This window comes from Somniosus microcephalus, unplaced genomic scaffold (genome assembly GCF_052327205.1).
Source record: "Somniosus microcephalus isolate GS21.2 unplaced genomic scaffold, FLI_Smic_1.0 scaffold33, whole genome shotgun sequence".
Lineage (NCBI taxonomy): Eukaryota > Metazoa > Chordata > Chondrichthyes > Squaliformes > Somniosidae > Somniosus > Somniosus microcephalus.
This window is the reverse complement of record NW_028225220.1, coordinates 1,227,237-1,247,154: the sequence shown is the minus strand read 5'-3', so window position 1 is coordinate 1,247,154 and position 19,918 is coordinate 1,227,237. Positions and strand designations below refer to the sequence as shown.

The 19,918-nt window shown below is 41.6% G+C and overlaps 1 protein-coding gene across 1 annotated transcript in view; it reads right to left on the bottom strand.

The window, feature by feature from the left end:
• Positions 1 to 18,870: 18,870 nt before the first annotated feature.
• The window catches only part of LOC147083876 (scavenger receptor cysteine-rich domain-containing protein DMBT1-like), a 46,135-nt gene continuing 45,087 nt past the window's right edge, over positions 18,871 to 19,918 (bottom strand). Inside the window, exons 15-16 of the mRNA XM_085980082.1 lie at positions 19,483 to 19,614; positions 18,871 to 19,031 (exon numbers count right to left, since the gene is read on the bottom strand). Coding sequence (XP_085836208.1) covers positions 18,871 to 19,031; positions 19,483 to 19,614 — 293 coding nt within the window. The remainder of the gene's footprint in view (positions 19,032 to 19,482; positions 19,615 to 19,918) is intronic.

Below are 19,918 nucleotides of genomic sequence, written 5' to 3'. Positions count from 1 at the left end.
CAAAAGACTGTTATATTTTAAAGTAATATTCCATTGCCATATGCCATTGCATTTCAAATGGCTATAATATTGCAAAATGATAGTCCATTGAAATGGTTTATCGCATTGCAAATGACGATTGTTCTGCAGTGATGTAAGAATTCGCAATAATTTACAGTTCTGAAGATTCATGTTTTTTGATTAAAGTATCCCTGGGCAATTTGCTTTTTAAATTTCCAGGGATAAAATGGCTGTCACACCACATGGCCGAATGACAAAAGAGGTTTGGAATGCAGCTTTCTGTGTCTGGAAGTAAGGTTCAATGAAGACAAAGGACATTGCTTTGTTTATAAAGCAATTGAATGCTATTAGCATTTGTTTGTATATCGAGTGGATACACCTAAACTGCAGAAGAGACTCTTTGTATCTTGAATGGGTTTCCAATCACCCAGTACTGGACTATAGAGCAGATGTATCTCCCTTTTGTTTCAGCAAAGGGAGCTCTGAAAATCACATTAACTCAATCTAACCACTTTGAGTTAGCCTATCACAGCTTTGGGGTTAATTTTGCACACAGCCCTTGCAAGGCAGGATGTGAGGGGCTCACCAGGTATAAAAAAAGGGCTGAGCAGCCAGCTCGCTCTCTTGACTCTTGGCTCTTGCCTCTTGACTTCCTGGGACATAGGTGAGCTCTCTCTCTATCTCTCTCTGTCTTCGCTGGACCATGTGAGCAGAGATTTTCTGACTCTCAACAAGGCAACCTAGCAGGAGTTAAGGGGGGATGGTGATTTAAGGGAATTGCTAAGATTGTTTAAATAACATTGTAGCCATTGTACCCCTCGTTTTCACCATCTGCAACCCCCCTGCTGTATAGTTTTACAATTTTACTGTGTTCGTGTGGGATAGTTTGATATTGTGATTGTAGTTTCTTTTAGTTAATAAAGCTTGATTTTTTTCTCTCATCCAAACCACGTGTTCCGTTTTAATATCATTAATTATAAGTTCCTCCACTCAGAACTAAAGGAGGGGTAGCGATTCGAAACCGCTGTTTGTAAATTGATTTAGAGTGCAGCAGCAAAAAGACTGCTGGCCAGGTAGATTACCTTAAACCAGTTTAAACGAAGCCCCCAAAATCCTTACAATGGCGAGCCAGGTCGGAGTGGAGGCAGTTTTTGATTTAATAAGTGGTCTGGATCTGGAGAAAGCATCAGCTCTTGTTTCTCTCGTTGTTTTCAGTATGTGAGTAGCCCTGCGGATGTTAGCAGCAGCGTGTAGGCTGACCTATCGGGGTATAGGTGGCTGGGTTAGGAAGGGAGAGAAGAGAGAGCAGGAGGAAAGGTTTAGGGAAGCAAGGGCAGCTTATAAGCTGGCCTGCGCCCTAAGGTTTGAGGAAGCAGATCATGGCCCCTGTAGTGCAGAGATAGAAAGCCTTAACATGGCTTTAAATGCATCAAAGGGGATGATTTGTCTGATCAGCCCGAAGGCAGGTCAGCTGGATTTTACTGGCAGCCCAAATCAAACTATCCCACAGGCATCACCCAGGGAAAGGCTGGCTAGGGAATTAGAGATCCCAAGGCAGCAGCCCACAGCTCTGGGTTTTGAGGAGCTCTGGCAGTGAGGAGGGGTGGACAATGGGGTGGTAGGAGACATAGGGAGGGAGCTGACACCAGGTTTTGGATCAGGAGAGAAAGATTTGTACCAGCAGGCTTCCAGGTACATTATACAGTGCGGGCTATTTGGACATGGGGGAGAAGGTTCCCAGCCAGCTGGGGCTGTGACCCAAGCTCAGGGTCTGCCAGCCAAAGTTTCCCCCATAGAGACACCCCTCAGAAGGTCTCAGCGGGTGCCCCAGCCTAAGAAAGCATGGTCACCCACTTTACAGTGGAATAGAGCGGTTTCCCGAGCCAGGGAAAAGCCAGAGAACAGAGGCCCCCACTCAACAGCCATAAGCTGTGGGGGACCAGAGACAGGAGGCAGTCCAGCTTCGCTGCAGCCAGCAGCAATCTGTGACAGTGCCAGAGATTAGACTGGCCGTCCGGAGACGGGCGGCATTTGTATTATAGCTATGTGAGTGTATAAAGCTTGATAAGGTGTTTAATGATTTTTATTTAACTAGTTTTAAGTAAGTTTAACATGTGTGCCGAATGTTTGTATTTTGGTCCGAGGTCAAGGGACCCGACCATGTCTCCACCTAAGGCAGCAGGTCAGTGAGACCTGGCTGCATGTCCTTTTAAGTTTTTGCAGGAGATTGGAAAATGAAGCAGCCATGTTCGCCCAGCCCGAGCTGGACACCGAATGAAGATACGGAATGTTGGGGATCACCTCGCCACTGGACGAATCCAGGAGACCCGGCAGCGATCTTCGGGAAAAATTGGACAGAGTCTGGAGGAACTTGCCTTCTCCTCCTACGGGGAGGAGATGGCCCCAGCTGGGTGGGGCATGGCCCCCAACCCAGCACTATCCTGACCGAAGTTCACGTGCGGGAAACCTCGCTGTTGAGGAGTCACGATGGGGAAGCGCGGGTGCCTGGTCATAGGGACGCGTTCCCCGGGGGTGGGTGGTGATGGCCCGGGAATTATTGTATAGAGGAGGGGGAGACCCAAGAGTCACGTGGGTGCGGTCGGGGGAGGGAGGAACTCACCCGGGGGCCCACGGGCCAAGAAGATAAGTTGTGGCTGGGAAGGATGAGTGGGTGGCCGGATCAGTGTGGGGCCAGGGAGTGCCGCCACACAGGCACCCATCATTTTCTGCAGCCAGTCGAGGGAAGATGGGATGGGGAGGGACTGGGAGTCATGAGATCCCATACTCCCCGGTCTCGGTCTGTGCCAAGGTATATTTTAAACGTGAGGGGTACCCCGCCTCCACAAAAGAACAAGGGAATGGCTCGGGGCTGTCGGAGCAGGCTGGTCGCTAAATCCATTCTGCCTGTTTTAAAGTTTAAGCTGATCAAAGGGGGGTGGAAGGTATTTTTACTGCCCGAGTGGGAGGAGCAATACCCACTCGAATTTCGCGACCCATCATCGGCACGTGAAGATCGGGTTTCATTTAAGCATGTTGTTTAATGATTTTTTGTATTTTGTGTTGCAGCCCCAAGTTGAGCAGAGGCGTCGGATCCTCTCCGTGCTTGGGACCAGTTTGTGACAACTCCAAGTTGAGCAGAGGCGTAGGACCCTCTCTGTGCTTGCGATAATTTGAGTACATTGTGTAACTAAGATTGCAACATTTTGTAATAAATTATGATGTAAAAAAAAAGTGATTGTAAATTTGGTTTACACTGTATAATTTTACAAGCGTGTAGTTGTATGAGACCCCTTATTGAAAACTGAAGTATCTGTAAGATGCCAACTGTACCATGGTTTTTTCTTGAATTTAAGGGGAATAGACAGGACGGGGATCAGTGGCAGATAGCTATTAGGTAAATACAGGGGATGGTTGTTTGTGGGGGGTCAGAAATCATTGCTCATTTCTTCAAGAGGATACTACAAGCAAGCTGGAAGTATCCAAGGGCGGACTGTAAGAATTCGCAATAATTTACAGTTCTGAAGATTCATGTTTTTGATTAAAGTATCCCTGGGCAATGTGCTTTTTAAATTTCCAGGGATAAAATGGCAGTCGCACCACATGGCCGAATGACAAAAGAGGTTTGGAATGCAGCTTCCTGTGTCTGGAAGTAAGGTTCAATGAAGACAAAGGACATTGCTTTGTTTATAAAGCAATTGAATGCTATTAGCATTTGTTTGTATATCGAGTGGATACACCTAAACTGCAGAAGAGACTCTTTGTATCTTGAATGGGTTTCCAATCACCCAGTACTGGACTATAGAGCAGATGTATCTCCCTTTTGTTTCAGCAAAGGGAGCTCTGAAAATCACATTCACTCAATCTAACCACTTTGAGTTAGCCTATCACAGCTTTGGGGTTAATTTTGCACACAGCCCTTGCAAGGCAGGATGTGAGGGGCTCACCAGGTATAAAAAAAGGGCTGAGCAGCCAGCTCGCTCTCTTGACTCTTGGCTCTTGCCTCTTGACTTCCTGGGACATAGGTGAGCTCTCTCTCTCTCTCTCTCTCTCTCTTCGCTGGACCATGTGAGCAGAGATTTTCTGACTCTCAACAAGGCAACCTAGCAGGACTTAAGGGGGGATGGTGATTTAAGGGAATTGCTAAGATTGTTTAAATAACATTGTAGCCATTGTACCCCTCGTTTTCACCATCTGCAACCCTCCTGCTGTATAGTTTTACAATTTTACTGTGTTCGTGTGGGATAGTTTGATATTGTGATTGTAGTTTCTTTTAGTTAATAAAGCTTGATTTTTTTCTCTCATCCAAACCACGTGTTCCGTTTTAATATCATTAATTATAAGTTCCTCCACTCAGAACTAAAGGAGGGGTAGCGATTCGAAACCGCTGTTTGTAAATTGGTTTAGAGTGCAGCAGCAAAAAGACTGCTGGCCAGGTAGATTACCTTAAACCAGTTTAAACGAAGCCCCCGAAATCCTTACAGTGATGTTCCATTGCAATGTTCTATTGCATTGCAAAAGCATAATATATGGCAAAGTGATATTCCGTTGCAATGTGCCATTGCATTTCAAATGACTATTATATTACAACATGATATTAGATTGCAATCTTCTATTGCATTACAAATGACTACTATATTCTTATGTGATATTCCATTGCAATATGCTATTGCATTGCTAATGATTATTACATTGCAAAGTGATATTCCATTAGAATGAGGTAATGCATTGCAAATGACTTATATTGCAAGGTAATATTCCAGTGCAAAGTTCTATTGCATTGCAGATCACTATTATACTGCAAAATGTTATTCCATTGCAATGTTCTATTGCATTGCAAATGACAATTATATTTCAAATTGATATTCCATTGCAATATGCTATTTCATTGCCAATTATGAATTTATTTTAAAGGGATGTTCCATTACAATCTGATATTGCATTGCAATTACTATTATATTGCAAATTTATATTTCATTGCAATTTGCTATTGCATTGCAAATGACTATTAGATTGCAAAGTGATATTCCATTGCATTTTGTATTGCATTGCAAATGACGATGATATTGCAAAGCAACCTTGCATTCCAATGAGCTAGTGCATTGCATATTCAATTGCAAGGTTATATTGCATTGCAAGTAACGATTATTTTGCAAATCGATGTTCCATTGCAATTTGCTATTGCGTTGCAAATGACAATTATATAGCAAAGTGGTATTCCTTTGCAATGTGCTTTTGCATTGCAAGTAACTGTTACATTGCTAAGTGATATACCATTGCAATGTTCTATTGCATTACAAATGACTATTATATTGCAAGGTAATATTACATTCCAATGTTCTATTACAATGCAAATGACTTTTACATTGCAAACTGATAGTCCATTGAAATGTTCTATCGCATTGCAAATGATGGAATTATTGCAGCGATATTCCATTGCCATGTTCTATTGCATTACAAAAGACTCTTATATTTTAATGTAATAATGCATTGCCATATGCCTTTGCATTTCAAATGGCTATTATAATGCAAACAGATAGTCCATTGAAATGTTTTTTCGCATTGCAAATGACGATTATATTGCAGTGATGTTCCATTGCAATGTTCTCTTGCATTGCAAATGACTAATATATGGCATGGTACTATTCCATTGCAATGTTCTATTGCATTGCAAATGACAATTTATTGCAAAGTGATATTCCTTTGCAATGTGCATTTACATTGCAAGTAACTATTACATTGCTAAGTGATATACCATTGCAATGTTCTATTGCATTAAAAATGACTTCTATGCTGTTAAGTGATATTCCATTGCAATGTTCTATTGCATTGCAAATGACGATCGTATTGCAAAGTGATATCCCATTGAAATATTCTTTTGCATTGCAAATGACTATTATATTGCAAGGTAATATTCCATTCCAATGTTCTATTGCAATGCAAATTACTATTATATTGCAAACTGATAGTCTATTGAAATGTTCTATCACATTGCAAATGATGAAATTATTGCAGTGATGTTCCATTGCAATTTTCTATTGCATTGCAAAAGACTGTTATATTTTAAAGTAATATTCCATTGCCATATGCCATTGCATTTCAAATGGCTATAATATTGCAAAATGATAGTCCATTGAAATGGTTTATCGCATTGCAAATGACAATTGTTCTGCAGTGATGTTCCATTGCAATGTTCTATTGCATTGCAAAAGCATAATATATGGCAAAGTGATATTCCGTTGCAATGTGCCATTGCATTTCCAATGACTATTATATTACAACGTGATATTAGATTGCAATCTTCTATTGCATTACAAATGACTACTATATTCTTATGTGATATTCCATTGCAATATGCTATTGCATTGCCAATGATTATTACATTGCAAAGTGATATCCCATTAGAATGAGGTAATGCATTGCAAATGACTATTATATGGCAAAGTGATATTCCATTGCAATGTTCTATTGCTTTGCAAATGACGATTATATTTCAAATTGATATTCCATTGCAATATGCTATTGCATTGTCAATTACGATTTTATTTTAAAGCAATATTCCATTACAACGTGATGTTGAATTGCAAATACTATTATATTGTAAATTTATATTCCATTGCAATTTGCTATTGCATTGCAAATGACTATTATATTGCAAAGTGATATTAAATTGCATTATTATATTGCACTGCAAATGACAATTATATAGAAAAGTGACATTGCATTCCAATGTGATGTTGCATTGCAAATGACTATCATATTGCAAATTTGTATTCCATTGCACTTTGCTATTGCATTGCAAGTGACTATTATATTGTAAAGTAATATTCCATTGCAATGTTATATTGCATTGCAAATGACTAATGTATTGTAAAGTGATATCCTATTGCAATTTTCTATTGCATTGCAAATGACTATTATATTCACACAGAATCACACAGAAACCCCACAGTGCAGATAGAGGCCATTTCAGGCCACACATATCCCACCCGATCCCCGTAACCCCTACATCAACACATATCCCACCCTATCCCCGTAACCCCACGTATTTAATCCCCCTAACACTAAGGGTCAATTTATCATAGCCAATCAACCTAACCCGCACATCTTTGGACTGTGGGAGGAAACCGGAGCACCCGGAGAAAACCCATGCAAACACGGGGAGAATGTGCAAACTCCACACAGACAGTCACCCGAGGCCGGATTCGAACCCGGGTCCCTGGCGCTGTGAGGCAACAGTGCTAACCACTAAGCCATTGTTGCAAAGTGATATTTAATTGCAATGTTATATTGCATTGCAAATAACGAATATTTTGCAAATCGATATTCCATTGCAATTTGCTATTGCATTGCAAAAGCATATTATGTTGCAAAGCGATATTCCATTGTAATGAGCTTTTGCATTGCAAGTGACTATTACATTGTTAAGTGATATACCATTGCAATGTTCTATTGCATTACAAATGACTACTATGCTGTTAAGTGATATATCATTGCAATGTTAATATGCATTGCCAATGACTATTACTCTGCAAACTGAAATTACATTGCAATGTGTTGTTGCATTGCAAATGATGATAATATTGCAAAGCGATATTCCATTGCAATCATCTATTGCATTGCAAATGACGATTATATTGCAGTGATGTTCCTTTGCAATGTTCTCTTGATTTGCAAATGACTAATATATGGCATGGTACTATTCCATTGCAATGTTCTATTGCATTGCAAATGACAATTATATTGCAAAGTGATATTACATTGCATTGTTATATAGTTTTCAAAATAGTTGTGTTTTGGGAAATGATATTCCATTGCAATTTGCTTTGGCATTGCCAATGATGATTATATTGCAAAGCAAAATTACATTGCAATGTGCTATTGCACTGCCAATGACTATTATAGTGCAAAGTGATATTCCATTGCAATCTACTGTAGCATTGCAAATGACTGTTATATTTTAAATTGATATTCCATTGCAATGTTCTATTGTGTCGTAATGTACTATTGCATTGCAAATGATGATTGTATTGCAAATTGATATTCCATTGCAATATGTTATTGCATTGCCAATTACAAATTTGATTTAAAGCGTTATTCCATTACAATGCGATATTGCTTTGCAAATGACTATTATATTGCAAATTTATATTCCATTGCAAAGTGCTATTGCATTGCAAATGACGATTATATTGCAAATCGATATGACATGGCAATTTGCTATTGTATTGCAAATGACAATTATATTGCAAAGTGATATTCTATTTCAATGTGATTTTGCATTGCAAATGACGAGCATATTGCAAAGTCATATTCCATTGCAATGTTCTGTTGCATTGCAAATGACTATTATATTGAAAGGTAATATTCCATTGCAGTGTTCTATTGCATTGCAAATGACTATGATATTGCAAAGTGAAATTCCATTGCAATGTGCTGTTGCATTTCAATTGAGTATTATATTACAACATGATATTAGATTGCAATCTTCTATTACATTACAAATGACTACTGTATTCTTAAGTGATATTCCATTGCAATATGATATTGCATTACAAATGACTATTATATTACACAGTGATATTAGATTGCAATGTTATTTTCATTGCAAATAACGATTACTCTGCAAATCGATATTCCATTGCATTGTTCTATTGCATTGCAAATGACTATTATATTGCCAACTGATAGATTGAAATGTTCTTTCGCATTGCAAATGATGATTATATTGCAGTGAGGTTCCATTGCAATGTTCTATTGTATTGCAAATGATGGTTATATTGCAAAGCGGCATTGCATTACAAGGTGTTATTGCATTGCAAATGACTATTAAATTGCAAAGTAATATTCCATTGCAATGTTTTATTGCATTGCAAGTGATGATTATATTTCAGAGTGATGTTCCATTGCAATGTTCTCTTGCATTGCAGATGACTAATATATTGCAAGGTAATATTCCATTGCAATGTTCTATTGCATTGCAAATAACTATTATATTGCAAACTGATAGTCCATTGAAATGTTCTATTGCATTGCAAATGACGATTGTATTGCAGTGATGTTCCATTGCAATGTTCTATTGCATTGCAAAAGCATATTATATGGCAAAGTGATATTCCATTGCAATGTGCCATTGCATTTCAAATGACTATTATATTACAACGTGATATTAGATTGCAATCTTCTATTGCCTTACAAACGACTACTATATTCTTATGTGATATTCCGTTGCAGTATGCTATTGCATTGCTCATGATTATTACATTGCAAAGTGATATTCCATTAGAATGAGGTAATGCATTGCAAATGACTATTATATGGCAAAGTGATATTCCATTGCAATGTCTTAATGCTTTGCAAATGACGATTATATTTCAAATTGATATTCCATTGCAATATGCTATTACATTGCCTATTACGATTTTATTTTAAAACAATATTCCATTACATTGTGATGTTGCATTGCAAATGCTGATACATTGCAATTTTATATTCCATTGCAATTTGCTATTGCATTGCAAATGATTATTATATTGCAAAGTGATATTAAATTGCATTGTTATATTGCATTGCAAATGACAATTATATTGAAAAGCGACATTGCATTCCAATGTGATGTTGCATTGCAAATGACAATTATATTGCAAATTTATATTCCATTGCAATATTATATTGCATTGCAAGTGACTATTGTATTGTGAAGTGATATCCCATTGCAATTTTCTATTGCATTGCAAATGACTATTACATTGGAAAGTGATATTCAATTGCAATGTTATATTGCATTGCAAATAACGAATATTTTGCAAATCGATATTCCATTGCAATTTGCTATTGCATTGCAAATGACAATTATATTGCAAAGCGATATTCCATTGTAATGAGCTTTTGCATTGCAACTGACTATTACATTGCTAAGTGAAATACCATTGCAATGTTCTATTGCATTACAAATGACTACTATGCTGTTAAGTGATATTTCATTGTAATGTTCCAATGCATTGCCAATGACTATTACTCTACAAACTGAAATTACATTGCAATGTGTTGTTGCATTGCAAATGACGATAATATTGCAAAGCGATATTCCATTGCAATGTTCTTTTGCATTGCAAATGACTAATATATTGCAAGGTAACATTCCATTGCAATGTTCTATTGCATTGCAAATGACTATTATATTGCAAACTGAGAGTCCATTGAAATGTTCTATTGCATTGCAAATGACGATTATATTGCAGTGATGTTCCATTGCAATGTTCTATTGCATTGCAAAAGCATATTATATGGCAAAGTGATATTCTATTGTCATAGAGTCATAGAGTCATAGAGTTTTGCAGCACAGAAAGAGGCCCTTCGGCCCATCGTGTCTGCGCCGCCCATCCATCCCTGTCCAGTCTAATCCCATTTTCCAGCATTTGGTCCATAGCCCTGTATGCAATGGCATTTCAAGTGCTCATCCAAATGCTTCTTGAATGTTGTGAGGGTTCCTGCCTCTACCACCCTTTTAGGCATTGAGTTCCACATTCCAACCACCCTCTTGCAAATGACTGTTATATTTTAAATTAATCTTCCATTGCCATGTGCCAATGCCTTTCAAATAACTATTATGTTGCAAACTGAGAGTCCATTGCAATGGTCTATTGCATTGTAATGTGCTGTTGCATTGCTAATGATGATAATATTGCAAAGTGATGTTCCATTGCAATATGCTGTTGCATTGCAGATAATGATTATATTATAAAGCGATATTCCATTACAATGCGCTATTGCATTGCAAATGCTTATTATATTGCAATGTTATCTTCCATTGCAATGTTCCATTGCATTGCAAATGCCTATTATATTGCAATGTTATATTCCATTGCAATGTTCTATTGCATTGCAAATGACAATTATATTTCAAAGTGATATTACATTGCATTGTTATCTTGTTTTCAAAATAGTTGTGTTTTGGAAAATGATATTCCATTGCAATTTGCTTTGGCATTGCAAGTGTCTATTATATTTCAAAGTGATATTCCATTGCAATGTACTGTTGCATTGCAAATGCCTATTATATTGCAAAGTGACATTTCATTAAAATGTGATATTGCTTTGCAAAAGACTATTATATTGCAAATTTATATTCCATTGCAAAGTGCTATTGCATTGCAAATGATGATTATATTGCAAAGCGAAATTAAATTGCAATGTGCTATTGCATTGCCAATGACTATTATATTGCAAAGTGATATTCCATTGCAATCTACTATTGCATTGCAAATGACTGTTATATTTTAAATTTATATTCCATTGCAATGCTCTATTGCATCGTAATGTGCTATTGCATTGCAAATGACAATTATATTGCCAATTGATATTCCATTGCAATATGTTATTGCATTGCAAATTACACATTTTATTTAAAGCGATATTCCATTACAATGCGATATTGCTTTGCAAAAGACTATTATATTGCAAATATATATTCCATTGCAAAGTGCTATTGCATTGCAAATGGTGATTATATTGCAAATCGATATTACATGGCAATTTGCTATTGTATTGCAAATGACAATTATATTGCAAAGTGATATTCCATTGCAATGTGCTTTTGCATTGCAAATGACAATCATATTGCAAATTGATATTCCATTGCAATGTTCTGTTGCATTGCAAATTATTATTATATTGAAAGGTAATATTCCATTGCAGTGTTCTATTGCATTGCAAATGACTATTATATTGCAAACTGATAGTACCTTGAAATGTTCTTTCGCATTGCAAATGACGATTATATTGCAGTGATATTCCATTGCACTGTTCTGTTGCATTGCAAATGGCTGTTATATTGCCAACTGATAGTAGCTTGAAATGTTCTTTCGCATTGCAAATGATGATTGTATTGCAGTGATGTTCCATTGCAATGTTCTATTGCATTGCAAATGATGGTTATATTGCAAAGTGGCATTGCATTACAAGGTGCTATTACATTGCAAATGACTATTAAATTGCAAAGTAATATTCCATTGAAATGTATTATTGCATTGCAAGTGACGATTATATTTCAGTGTGATATTCCATTGCAATGTGCTATTGCATTGCAAATTATTGTTCTATTTTAAATTGATATTCCATTGCAATTCACAAGATCCTGCAAATCCATTGGCAGAATAGGCGCACCAGTGTCAGTGTTCTTGCTCAGGCCAACATTCGCCGCATCGAAGCTTTGACCATGCTTGATCAGCTCCGATGGATGGGTCACATTGTCCGCATGCCCAATACGGGACTCCCAAAACAAGTGATCTACTCGGAGCTCCGACACAGCAAGAGAGCCCCAGGTGGGTAGAGGAAACACTTCAAGGTCACCCTCAAAGCCTCCTTGAAAAAGTGTAACATTCCCACCGAGACCTGGGAATTCCTGGCCGAAGACCGCACAAAGTTGAGGAGAAGCATCCGGGAAAGCGCCGCACACCTCAAGTCTCTTCACCAGGAGCACGCAGAAGCCAAGCGCAGGCAGCGCAAGGAGCGCACGTCAACCCAAGCACACCACCCAACCTCCCCTTCAACCACTGTCTGCCCCACCTGTAACAGAGACTGTAGGTCCCGCATTGGACTCATCAGTCACCTGAGAACTCATTTCTAATGTGGAAGCAAGTCATCCACGGTTCCATGCACTGCCTCAGAAGATCACAGAATCACAGAAACCCCACAGTGCAGATAGAGGCCATTTCGGCCCATCGAGCCTGCACCGACACATATCCCACCCGATCCCCGCAACCCCTACACCAACACATATCCCACTCTATCCCCGTATTTAATCCCCCTAACACTAAGGGTCAATTTATCATAGCCAATCAACCTAACCCGCACAGATGCGGCGGAGACAGAGAAACTAGAAAAATGGAATAGAGTCCTTACAGGAAGCGGGGTAGGAGGAAGTGTAGTCCAGGTAGCTGCGGGAGTCGGTGGGCTTGTACTGGATGTTTGTTGAAAGCTGATCGCCAGAAATGGAGACGGAGAAATCAAGGAAGGGAAAGGAAGTGTCAGAGATGGACCATGTGAAGGTGAGGGAAGGGTGGAAATTGGAAGTAAAGTGAATGAACTTATCTAGTTCAGGGCGAGGGCAGGAAACGGCACCAATACAGTCATCAATGTAGCAGAAAAAGTGGTGAGGGATGGGACCTGTGTAGGACTGGAACAAAGAATGTTACACATATCCCATGAACAGGCTGGCATAGCTAGGCCCCATGCGGGTTCCCATAGCAATACCTTTAATTTGGAGGACGTGAGTGGAGTCAAAGGAGAACTTGTTCAATGTGAGAACAAGTTCAGCCAGGCGGAGGAGGGTGGTGGTGGATGGGGACTGGTTTGGCCACTGTTCAACGAAGAAACGGAGCGCCCAAAGGCCGTCCTGCTGGGGGATGGAGGAGTAGAGGGATTGGACGTCCATAGTGAAAAGGAGACGGTTGGGGCCAGGAAACTGGAAACTGTTAAAGTGAAGGAGGGCATCAGAAGAGTCGCGAATATAGGTGGGAAGAGACTGGACAAGGGGAGAAAAAATAGAGTTGAGATAGGAAGAGCTAAGTTCCGTGGGGCAAGAACAAGCTGAACCGATGGGTCTTCCAGGGCAGTCCTGTTTGTGGATCTTGGGAAGGAGGTAGAAGCGGGCTGTGTGGGGTTGGGGGACTATGAGGTTGGCGGCCATGGAGGGAAGATCTCCAGAGGAGATGAGGTCAGTGACATACTTGGGAACAATGGCTTGATGTTTGCTAGTGGGGTCATGGTCAAGGCGAAGGTAGGAGGAGGTGTTGGAGAGTTTGCGTTCAGCTTCCGCACGGTAGAGGTCAGTTCGCCAAACAACAACAGCACCACCCTTATCAGCAGGTTTAATGATAATGTTAGGTTTGGATTGGACAGAACGGAGTGCTGCAAGTTCAGAGAGAGGTAGGTTGGAGTGAGAGAGGGGAGCAGAGAAATGGAGACAGCTGATGTCAAGTCGGCAGTTAGCAATGAAAAGATCTAGAGAGGGTAAAGGCCAGAGGGAGGGTTCCAAGTAGAAGGAGAATTTAGAAAACGGGAGAAAGCATCAGCCATGCGGGGGAAAACTCCTGGCCAGAGAAGTGGGCATGCAGATGAAGGCAATGGAAGAAGAGCTCAGCATCGTGCCGAGCTCGAAATTCATTCAGTTAGGGGCATAAGGGGATGAAGCTCAGGCCTTTGCTGAGGACTGATCGTTCGGGGTCAGAGAGGGGAAGGTCAGAGGGGATAGTGAAAACATGGCCAATCCTTTCTCCCGCTTTCTAAATGCTCCTTCTACTTGGACCCCTCCCTCTGGCCTTTACCCTCTCTAGATCTTTTCGTTGCTAACTGCCGACGTGACATCGGCCATCTCAATTTCTGTGCTCCCCTCTCTCACTCCAACCTACCTCCCTCTGAACTTGCAGCACTCCATTCTCTCCGACCCAACCCTAACATTATCATTAAACCTGCTGATAAGGGTGGTGCTGTTGTTGTTTGGCGAACCAACCTCTACCGTGTGGAAGCTGAACGCCAACTCTCCAACACCTCCTCCAACCTCTGCCTGGACCATGACCCCATTAGCAAACATCAAGCCATTGTTTCCAAGTGTGTCACTGTCCTCATCTCCACTGGAGATCTACCCTCCATGGCCGCCAACCTCATAGTCCCCCAACGCTGCACACCCTGCTTCTAACTACTTCCCGAGATCCACAAACAGGACTGCCCTGGTAGACCCATCGTTTCAGCCTGTTCTTGCCCCACGGATCTTATTTCTTCCTATCTCCACTCTATTTTTTCTCCCCTTCTCCAGTCTCTTCCCACCTACATTCGCGACTCTTCCGACGCCCTCCGTCACTTCAACAGTTTCCAGTTTATTGGCCCCAACCATCTCCTTTTCACTATGGACGTCCAATCCCTCTACACTTCCATCCCCCACCAGGGCGGACTTTGGGCGCTCTGTTTCTTCCTTGAACAGAGGCCCAACCAGTCCCCGTCAACCACCACCCTCCTCTGCCTGGCTGAACTTGTTCTCACGTTGAACAACTTTTCCTTTGACTCCACTCACTTCCACCAAATTAAGGGTGTTGCTATGGGAACCCGCATGGGCCCTAGCTGTGCCAGCCTGTTCATGGGATATGTGGAACATTCTTTGTTCCAGTCCTACTCAGGTCCCCTCCCTCACCTCTTTTTCTGGTACATCGATGACTGTACTGGTGCCATTTCCTGCTCTCGCCCTGAACTAGATAAGTTCATTCACTTTACTTCCAATTTCCACCCATCCCTCACCTTCACATGGTCCATCTCCGACTCTTCCCTTCCCTTCGTTGACTTCTCCATCGCCATTTCTGGCGATCGGCTTTCGACCAACATCCACTACAAGCCCACCAACTCCCACAGCTACCTGGACTACACTTCCTCCCACCCCGCTTCCTGTAAGGACTCTATTCCATTCTCCCAGTTTCTCCGTCTCCGTCGCGTCTGTTCTGACGATGCCACCTTCCATACCAGTGCTTCCAACATGTCTTCCTTTTTCCTCAACCGAGGATTCCTCTCTACCGTGGTTGACACGGCCCTTGACCGTGTCCATTCTATTTCCCGCACTGCTGCTCTCACCCCTTCCCCTCTTTAATAGAACCACGATAGCGTTCCACTTGTCCTCACCTTTCACCTCACCAGCCTCCACATTCAATGGATCATCCTCCGCCATTTCCGCCACCTCCAACGTGATCCCACCACCAAACACATCTTCCCCTCACCTCCCCTTTCAGCATTCCAAAGGGACCGCTCCCCCCGCGACACCCTGGTCCATTCCTCAATCACCCCCAACAGCCCTTCTCCTTTGCCCGGCACCTTCCCGTGCAAGCATCTGCCCTTTTACCTCCTCCCTTCCCACTGTCCAGGGCCCCAAGCACCCCTTCCAGGTGAAACAGCGATTTACTTGTACTTCTTGCAATTTAATATACTGTACTTGCTGCTCACAATGCGGTCTCCTCTACATTGGGGAGACCAAACGCAGATTGGGCGACCGCTTTGCGGAACACCTCCGTTCAGTCCGTAAGGGTGACCCTGAGCATCCGGTCGCCTGTCACTTTAATTCACCGCTTCACTCCCGCTGTGATCTCACTGTCCTCGGCCTGTTACACTGTTCCAATGAAGCTCAAGGTAAGCTCTAGGAACAGCACCTCATCTTTTGATTAGGCACTTTACAGCCTTCCGGACTCAACATTCAGTTCAACAATTTCAGATAATTATCCCTGCCCCCATTTTTCATGCAGTATGATTTTTGCCATTCCCATTTGCAACATTTTATCTTTCCTGCCTCTTACAAAAGTACAGGATGTTCTTTCAATTCCTTCCTCCCCTCCTAACCAACCCCCCTGTCTCTGATCCTGCTTAATATCTGTTACATCTCCAGGTTTTCCAGTTCTGATGAAGGGTCCCAGGCCTGAAACATTAACTCTGTCTCTTTCTCCACGGATGCTGCCTGGCCTGCTGAGTATTTCCAGCATTTTCTGATCGAAATTTTCTTGACAGATCCTCCGTATCCCCGGGAGATGGGCCTCTGCGGGTGGAGATTTCCGCTATTTGCCCAACTTGCGCCCGCTGAATGCCTGTGAAGTTCTTATGCCTGATAAATGCAGGTGTAACGCCTGCTGTTACCAGAATAAGAGTTTTAAAAAATAGCGAACTAAAATGTGATCACTCATTTATACATAAAAAAAACTGTGGAATAATGTAAGTTGATTTTTAGCCCCGTTAATACATTTAATTTTTTTTAAAAACTTAAAATTTCGTTTAAAATAATTAATTAAATGGCATTTTAATTAATTTTACAAATGTAATTTATTTATTTATTTTATGTGTTTGTTTATTTTTAAAGTGATCCCATTCATATTTATGGGAGCTCCGGACGCACGAAACTCCCAGAAGTATGAATGGGGATTCCCTTCTTTTATTGGTTGAGCCGGCCCATGTGATCCCAGGGGCGCTTGTGAGCCGCATGCGCACCTGAGATCCCTGGGCCTCTGCCCGCGCGGACCCGGAGAAGCCCAGGATCGCGAGACTCCAAACCTCCCGGGCCACCAGGGAAATGCGGAGATTTTTCACAGGTCGGAGGCATCCACCCGCGGGAAGCCTCCGATCGCAAATTGTGGGCCTTTGTGTTTAGACTCCACAAGGTGGCGCTATTTTCAACACACAACAACAGCGACTCCCTTATCAGCAGAATTAATGATAATGTCAGGTTTGTACCTGAGAGAATGGAATGCTGCAATTCACAGGGACATGGATCAGAGTGAGGGAAGCGAGGATTCACTGAATCACTCCTGCCCTCCATCCTATCACAGACCTTCAGCCTTTTGATCTTTTCATGCCCCCTTTTCCCTGGCTCTTTATTTACTAAAAGCGGTTAATCTGACATTTTAAATTTCTGAAGATATCACTGACATGAAACGTTAACTTTTTCTCTTTCCACAGATGCTGCCTGACCTGCTGAGTGGTTCCAGCATTTCCTGTTTTATTTATAATAATGTTCGCCCTCTGCTGGTGGACACTTGCCATTGCAGTGGTCACACTGATGGAATAAGCATCGCCACCTGCTGGCGGACACTGCACGGTACAGTCGTTTTGCTGATTGAGTGACCATTGCTCCCTGCGGCTGAATAACTGAAATATTTAGCTTTTAGAATTAAAGTCCAAAAACAGTGGCCGTGGAACTCTGATTAGATTCTCCTGGTCTCCTGCCATACGCCGAATTCCCAGGGACAGGTGTCGTGCAGCAAAACAACATTGTGCTGTATCTAGGGATTGGTGTGTGTTTACTGATGGGACATAATAAAAACATGAACATGGACAAAGGCACAGATTTCAAATAATATTTAATAAATGCATTTTTATTTTTCAACGCAATGTACATCACCATTTCCAGTAGGAGACTGCAGCAGTCTCTGTACATTGAGTATATGGCGGTGCAGGGACCAGTTACAATAAAGGGAGATAAAACAGACAGACTATTCCTTTGACCCCCTGCGGGTTCTGAACAATCTTAAATGGAGGATGTAAAAGTGAAGCGGTTACAAAATGAAGTTCATATAAAACCTTCAGCAATAAACAGATGTTCTTAATCTCTTTTACACAGTTGCTTAATCCACGCAGAGCAGTGTATTACAGTATTACTGTAGACAGAGCAATGATCCGAATACATTCTTCCTGTTTTATAATGTTTAATTAAGCAGAACGCAGCCAGAATATAGACAAAAGCTAAATCTATGTATTTCAAAACAAATTAACATGGCGATTGATCAAATAAAATGATGTTTATATCGTGAAGAAAAGCACATTCAGCATGTTCACACTGTTCGTTAAGTTAATGGATATTCTCTCAGATTTAACACAGGTTATTTCCCGCTACACTGTGACACGCCCCGGGATATCGCATCCAGGATTTTCCACTTAATTCTCTCTGAAAGGAAAAAAAAACACCTTGAGAGAGCGAGAAAGAGGATTAAACAATTCAACAACACACCAAACAATCAAATGGAGTCTTTTTCACTGCTCAGAATGTTCTCTCTGATACTTCACTTCAATTAGCCTTTTATTTAAATAATAAATAAACAACATCTTCTCTCTGACAGTTTCAGTATCATTTGCCGTTAAACACACTCCCCACAATCACAGAATTGAATTAATTACAGCCAGTATAATGGGGTATTTATTTCCACAGTAAATACACAGCATGTTCTCTCTGCTAGTTTCAGTATCACTAACGGTTGAACACACTGCCCATTGTCACACAGTAGAATCCACCCGGGACTGGACATTCCCCAGCACTGGGGCACAAACAATGCAGCAGATAATAAAACATTGCTCTTACCGGCTTGACGTAGATGTAACATTTTGAGCCACACAATCACTGCCCATCGGTGGCGGAATGTCCGGGGTTGTGAACGTGTCCCAGTGAACATGGTCATTGTTACCAGGAGTGGAAGCAACCGGTAAACCGGGATCAGTGCGGGTCTGAGAGCTGTACACTGTGGGAGAGACAGATTATGGGTTAATGATGGCGGTAAAACCCGCATCAGTGTGGGTCACATATATCTGTCAATTTGGTGAAGAGGCTGGACTTTGTTGGTCTGTGAGTGGAAGAGAATTGTTCTCTACCCACACCCCCGTGCTGGGTTTTACCGCTGGGTGACAGCAGACGAGGTGCATCTAATATCCGAGAATCGGGCGGTTCAGTTTGAGCACTGGAATGATTCCTGGTGCGAGTATTAACAAGGAAGATAATCCAAACTGAACAGCATCAGGGTCTCTTTTCTAGAATATCTCTTTTCTAGAACACTTCATTTCCTGTAATCACAACATGGACTTCAATCAACCATCGCTCCGTGTCACCGCCGATTGAAAGGGAATTTAAAACAGCGCCAGCCCATTCCTACACAGAGGGCTGGTGACTGCGGGAATGTCAGAGATGTAACTCACCGAGAGTGGAGAGATCACCGCCGGCACTTTTGAGTGTGAGGAGAACATCAGTAGCACCGTCCAGCAGAAAGTGACCACCCTGAGTGTCAGTGACTCCAGTCTCAACATCGTCATAATCGCCCGGAACCGGACCTGGGAGGAAACAGAGATTTCCACTGAAACCAAATGCCAGCACTGAGTACTCAGAATGATATTATTATAAATCAATCTACCCGGGCCTTGCAGGGCGGGAGAGTGGACCAATGTGGTCTTCGGGTGAAGTGGGGTTATCTGGGGCAATGATTGGACCGTGTCGTGTCGAGGTAGTTTAGTCTCCGTGTTAAAGTCACAAATATCGCATTGAATCACCCACCCAACCTGCACACACAATTCACATTTCACGGCCCATAGAGCCGTGTGAGGAAACACAATGAACTGAATGTTTCCTTCCATTATA